General features: G+C 37.3%; 1 protein-coding gene across 2 annotated transcripts in view; it reads right to left on the bottom strand.

Annotated features, from left to right (window-relative positions):
• The window catches only part of Tnfsf4 (TNF superfamily member 4), a 55,734-nt gene continuing 49,734 nt past the window's right edge, over window positions 1-6,000 (bottom strand). For both annotated transcript variants that reach the window (XM_023567231.2, XM_023567230.2), the window contains 2 exons: window positions 4,759-4,801; window positions 1-3,276 (listed from right to left, as the gene is read on the bottom strand). In XM_023567231.2, the coding sequence (XP_023422999.1) occupies window positions 2,921-3,276; window positions 4,759-4,801 (399 nt within the window). In that variant the 3' untranslated portion in view covers window positions 1-2,920. The remainder of the gene's footprint in view (window positions 3,277-4,758; window positions 4,802-6,000) is intronic.

The raw sequence follows: 6,000 nt of genomic DNA, 5'->3' as shown, positions 1-6,000 counted from the left end.
ATGTAAATATCAATATTATTATTATTAGTGGTATTATTAATGTCAATATTTATATTTCCTGAGAACCACAAAAGCACTAAATACAGAAATATGGCTTAAAATAGGAAACATATCCATTATCCTTAAACATTATGATTTGGGTCAAGACTGTAATCCTTTAAGTATTCTTTAAATAGAAAGTTACTAAATAACAATTGTTAACTCTTAAAGAATTGCCAAGAAGGCTGAAGGAAGATTTTTAGCTTGCATGAAAATAATTTTTTAAAAATTGATATAGTAAAAGGGAAAGTTATCCCTGTAGACATATAATAACAACCAGTGCATAAACATTTACTATGTGCATTTTGAGCTACCATGATGAGAAAAAGACTCTAAATATTAGGATATTTAATATTCTTGTCATTTAGCAAGCCTGGAAAACAAGGTGCAGAAATACAAATTTATTAGTCCAATTTCACTTGGGAAGTTAATAACTAAGTGAAGCTTAGAATTTATATCTTCTGACTTCTCACTTTTTCTTCCCATAAACCTCTCCATATAAGAAGTGTAGGCTAATTAACCCATTAAAGCATATGACTTCAGGGCCTGAAACACAGAACACATGTATTTTGATAGGTGGATGGTGGATGAATGAAGTTTGTGCATAGTCACAATGGCCAGCACGGTAAAAGGAAGCCAGCATGAGAAGAGCAGGCCAGGAGCTCCCAAATGAGTAGGCATCCAGGAGGAGACACCATAGCATCAAACATATAAAATAGCCCACAGAATAAAAAGGCTTATGCTTGGCATGTACACTACATGTTCACAAGAAATACAGACAAATGCCAAACAAAAAAAGAGGCAAATAAATCTGGGCATGGTGGTTTATCCCATAATCCTAGCATTCTGGGAGGCTGAGACAGGAGAGTCATAGATTCAAGCCCAGCCTGGGCAACTTAGCAACTTAGGGAAACTCCCATCTCAAAACTTTAAAAGCTTTTAAAAGACTGACAATATAGCTCAGTGTGAAGGCTTTGGATTCAATCATCACTACCAAAAATAAAGAAAATATAGTTTTTACAAAAATATTACCTATGATCATAAACATTTACTTTTTCAGATAGCATTAATTAATAGCAACTTTGCAAAACATAATAATAAAAAAGTAAACTATAAACACAAACACAGACACATACATCTTCTGAGTAATCAAGACACTGCAGAATTCATGAAAATCATTTAACCCAATGTATGGTTCACAGTAGGGCCATTCTAAGGTGTTTTTGCTATAATCATAATTCTATGAATATCTTGACAGCCATTCAGAGTTTGATGACTCCTTAGATATACGTTATTTTATGTATTAAATTTAGTTAGCTTCTTTCAACAACAGGTTGAAACAGAGATGAGGGAATATAGTGGGAGATAGATGCTTAAGAGGAAAGAGAAAGCTATCAAAAAAATAAATCCAAATGGCACTGAGACCACTTAGTGTAGGGACAAACAGTGCTCTGTCTTCCCGGTGGTCCTAGACATAACTATTGTACTGCAATAGAGGACAATCCCTGTGACAGCACAGAATCATCCAGAAAGGTTTTATAATATGTTGTATCCTCTAATTAAGATAGGAAATATTTGCTATAATTTAAAAATATATATTTTGAACATTTATATTTGTAAGTTTTGACAAAAAGAATTTATAAATTGTCTAGAAATCTGACATAAGAATATCAAAATTTTCCCCAATTCTATATATATATGATACATTATCAAATTAAGGGGACAAAAAAATTAAGGGGATATATTTAAGGTAAGTAAAAGCAATTATACTTCCGTTAAGCCTCGATATTGGCTGACTGTCCTGATTTCAATGATCAATATAAGAACACATGTGACATTATGGCGTTTCTAGGCAGAGATCATTTTTTTCATAAGGTACAATAGCTTCTTAGTGCTCTTTGACATAAAATTACCTTTGATTACAGCATTTATTCATTTTTTGATACCATCAATGTGGTATATATGTACAAGGCACAGTGCTAAATGTAAATCTCACCATAGACAAGAAGATGAAAATGTGCCACTTTGACTAAACTGAAAAAGAATACCTCCACAGACTGTCAAAATCTATATTGACTTTTACCCTGAGAGCCTAGTTATTACTGAACCATGTGATAAAGCTAACCCTCACAAATTATCTCACATGCTTTCTGTAGAAAAATCTTCCTTGATTTTCTTTATGCCATACATTACATTTTTCACAGTATCACATACCCAGGATGATTCTTTGAAGAGAAATTTGAGTGTGTTTAGAAGCTGGGCAAATGGTAAAGAAAAATACCTCTATACACAATATTTCATAAACAATGATCTCGCATTCTGATTTTCACAAGATGATTTTCCTTTTGAACTCCCACCAAATGAGAGAAGTATTTAGGCAATATGCAAACAGTAACCAATCTAACCTGGAATAAGTCCCTCTGGTTCCCTGGGGTTGGTAGATACCACCTTGTGCAGACTCATAACCCTATGCCTTGCTCCTCTTCTCTTTGACAATACCTCACACATCAACTTTCCAGAAAATAGTAGTCAAGTGTCTTTCCAGTGACATAAGGTTATTTTGACAATTGCCTGACCAATAGAAACAATGTGAATGAAAGAGACCCTTAGTTTTTCATCCTCACTAAGATGCTAATAGGCTCAAGGCAGTCAGCAATCATGGGGGATGAGTTAGGTGTTTTAGAAGATAACAGGATAAATAAGATTAACTGGTAGGTAAAATACTGTTTTAAATATCCCTGAGTGGATGTGTGGGACAGGATATGCTTTTGCTCACATCCTGTGCAGATGAGCTGGCAGAACTCCTCCATTCACCAGGAAGACTGTGTCCTGTCCACCCCAGTTTGCAGTTCATGCTGGTGCCTGGTTAGAAGTCTTGCAATCAAATTCTAACCGGGGCACAGAATCCACCAGGATTTTGCTGGATGAGATACAGTTCCCCACCATTCATCCGGAAGTCTTCACAGGAGGTATTCTGAGCGTTCATGCTCAAGTAGACTTTGTCTTTGTAAGCCAAAGAAACCACTGTGGTGAAGTCAACCTGCAGGTCCTTTCTCAGGGGGATGGAAATGGGTTTCCGATTCATTCGGTAATGAAGGTTAATGCTGACCTCCTCGTGGAAGTAGCCCTTCATGGAGATGAGATAAAACCCATCACAGTTAATGATGATTGAATTGTTTTCCACCTTCATGATCTGAGCATCATTCGCGAAGAGGGACAATTTCTCTTCCTTACATCCTAAAGAGAATATGGTGAAAATTTGAAAACCATGGTCCCTGAGCACAGAACTAGACAACAAACTTTCTTTACCCAGAGAACCACATGAAGAGAAAGTAATAGAGAGAGGGATTTTGAAACAAGTGAAAGAAAAAAAAAACCTGTAACTACCTATGAGTTGGAATCTGCTTTACCTGCAGAATCAAAGAAGGGATAAAACTAACAACTATGATCAGGAGAATCTCATGTAGGGCTAAGACTTGGAGCTGAGAGATTACAACTGTCATATCAGAACCATGGCAGGAAAGGCAGTACAGGGTTTTCCTAAGTTTTCAGAACTGGGAGGCACTAGCAACTTCAATGCTTACTTTCTTGCTCAGGCAGTGGGCCACAGCAAAGATGGTAACAGTGCTACCTGGCTTGGTCCCACATATGACTTATTAGTTTGTCTCAAAGCTCTGTCTCCTCAACCAAGAAATGCATATTTTCTACATTCTCTGGGCATCAGACTTACTCATAGTGTTTACAAGTGGTAGCTCCCTCAGCTTAATGGTGTGGATTCAAAGTGGGCTTAATCAGGTGCAGATGGAAGAGATCAGGGACACAGACTTGCTTCTCCCTTTGGGTTCCTATTGCTAATTTTCCTGGAAGGTGACTTTGGAAGATTTGCTGTCACAGGCAAAAGAAAGGAGGAGAAAGAAGAGGAAGAATAATAGCAGCAGCAGCTTTGGTAACTTTGTGCAGAGCCATTTCAAGTACAAGCTAAAAAGCCTAAATTTATTTTATTTCCATATTAGCCCCAATACCATATCGAATGGCCAGGCAACTGCCTCTGGACACCTATTTTAGGTTATGGGAAAGACTTTTACCCTGAGAGCCTAGTAATGGTAATGGGAAAGAATAGTTCCCCACAATTCAGTAATTCTGGCTTTGTACTGAGCCCAGAAGGCATATTTTGAACTAAAAATAAGCACCACTTATGGAGGGCAAAAGGCACGCCCCTTTAAGATCAGAGAACTAAACTGACTAAGTAAATATCTGTGTAGAACACATTGGTGGTTGGATGTAATCACAGACACAAAGGATACTTTCACATTAGTCAAAGTATCTTTTTTTTCTTCATATCTAATTTTAATTAAGGTACAATCTCTTAACTTTAATTAAGGTACAATCTTTTCCTGCAGTACCATTAGCAAGTTATGTGTTTTCACAAAAAGACAAACTAGTAGAAAGTAAAGCCTTCATATCCTTAGCTGGAAAAAAACAAGTTTCCTGCACAAAGGGTTCCCAGGGAAACTGAGATACATAAAGACACGTGTGTATTTTTGGGACTTTGGGATTTTCTAAAGTGTACCTTTTTGTTTCTAATGAAAACAGTATTCAGGCTCTGACAATTCAAAATGTAGGAAGAGGACAGATCTTGTATTCTGGAGGAAATTAAAAGACTAAAGAAAAGAGAGTCTTTAAAAAATATAAATCAACCAAACTTTTGACAATACTTACCAGTGAGTAGTATGCGAATGCTCTGAATTGGAGGATGCTGCACCTAAGAGAAGAAAAGAATATTCTGGTGAAATTACTGCATGAAATTGGAAGGTCATACCAATGAAGCAGAAATACAGTGATCTGTAAAGCAGAAGACTTGGCCTTTTCTACGAGGACTAAACCCAGAATTACTCCCTGACTCTTTGCTTTTCCGTAGCATCTTTAACATAAATGAAGATTGTTCTGCTGTTTCATGTAAGCATCTGAGATCTGTCATAATTTCTGCCAAGCTCTTCTTTGGTTTTGACTTGCTTGCTCCGGGACTCCCACTTAGATAACAGTGTTCAATAGTCTGTGGATTGAGAAACCTATTCATAGAGATTCTCTCATGGAACAGTCTTTGATCAGTTTCCATCATAGCCACAAACTCCCAGCACACAATCAGAGCAAGTTCTGCAAAGTTCCTGCATGCTTGTTCTGCCACTGTCTCACAAGAGGAAGTATTTCCTATTTTCAGAGGAAACAGGCAATAAAATCTGAACTTTAGAGCTCAGTATCTTTTTCTTTTTCACACATCGGGTCTTTCCCTTCTCTTCAACAGCTTGAAAAACCTATCTTGCACCAATTCAGTACTCAATAGCAAAATAAGAAAATAATAAACGAGGAAATCTTGGTAGGTAAGTTATCCATGGTCATTTGGTTACAAAGACAATAAAGTTCGATATGGAGCAAAAAGATCCATTAAATGAAATAACAAAGGATGGAATATAAAATCTATTGCCATGTTTGTTTAAATAGACATTTTTGTGGGCATTGACTGTATCTGAAAGAATGCACACACACACACACACACACACACACACACACACACACAAAATAAAACCAGGTTGCAGACATTTCCTCTGGAGAAAAGACCTGGATTCCTGAGATTGACAGCAGAAACGGGATGCTTAGTTTCCTGATCTACTTTTTTTAAGTACCATGCAGTTGTATTCCCTACTAAGAAAGGAAATAGAAAGGAAAAATGCCTCTTATGCCTGCCAAGAACAACAGCTCTACCCACAAGTTTGTTTTTGGCAGGATGTCCTGATCAAAGGTGTAGGGAGGAATTTGTTTTCATGCCTAGGGCAGTGGAATTCCTGCTTCCCACTCTGCTGGCAGTGTTGAGGCCTCACAGACACTGGGGACTCCCCACACAGATGAGGAATCCCCTACTTGCCTTATAATCACAGGCCTCACCACGCGAAAACCAGAAATCAG

Source organism: Cavia porcellus, unplaced genomic scaffold (assembly GCF_034190915.1).
Source record: "Cavia porcellus strain 051 isolate PalLab524CR breed Dunkin Hartley unplaced genomic scaffold, mCavPor4.1 scaffold_29, whole genome shotgun sequence".
NCBI classification, from domain to species: Eukaryota; Metazoa; Chordata; class Mammalia; order Rodentia; family Caviidae; genus Cavia; species Cavia porcellus.
This window is presented reverse-complemented; position numbering and strand designations above follow the sequence as displayed.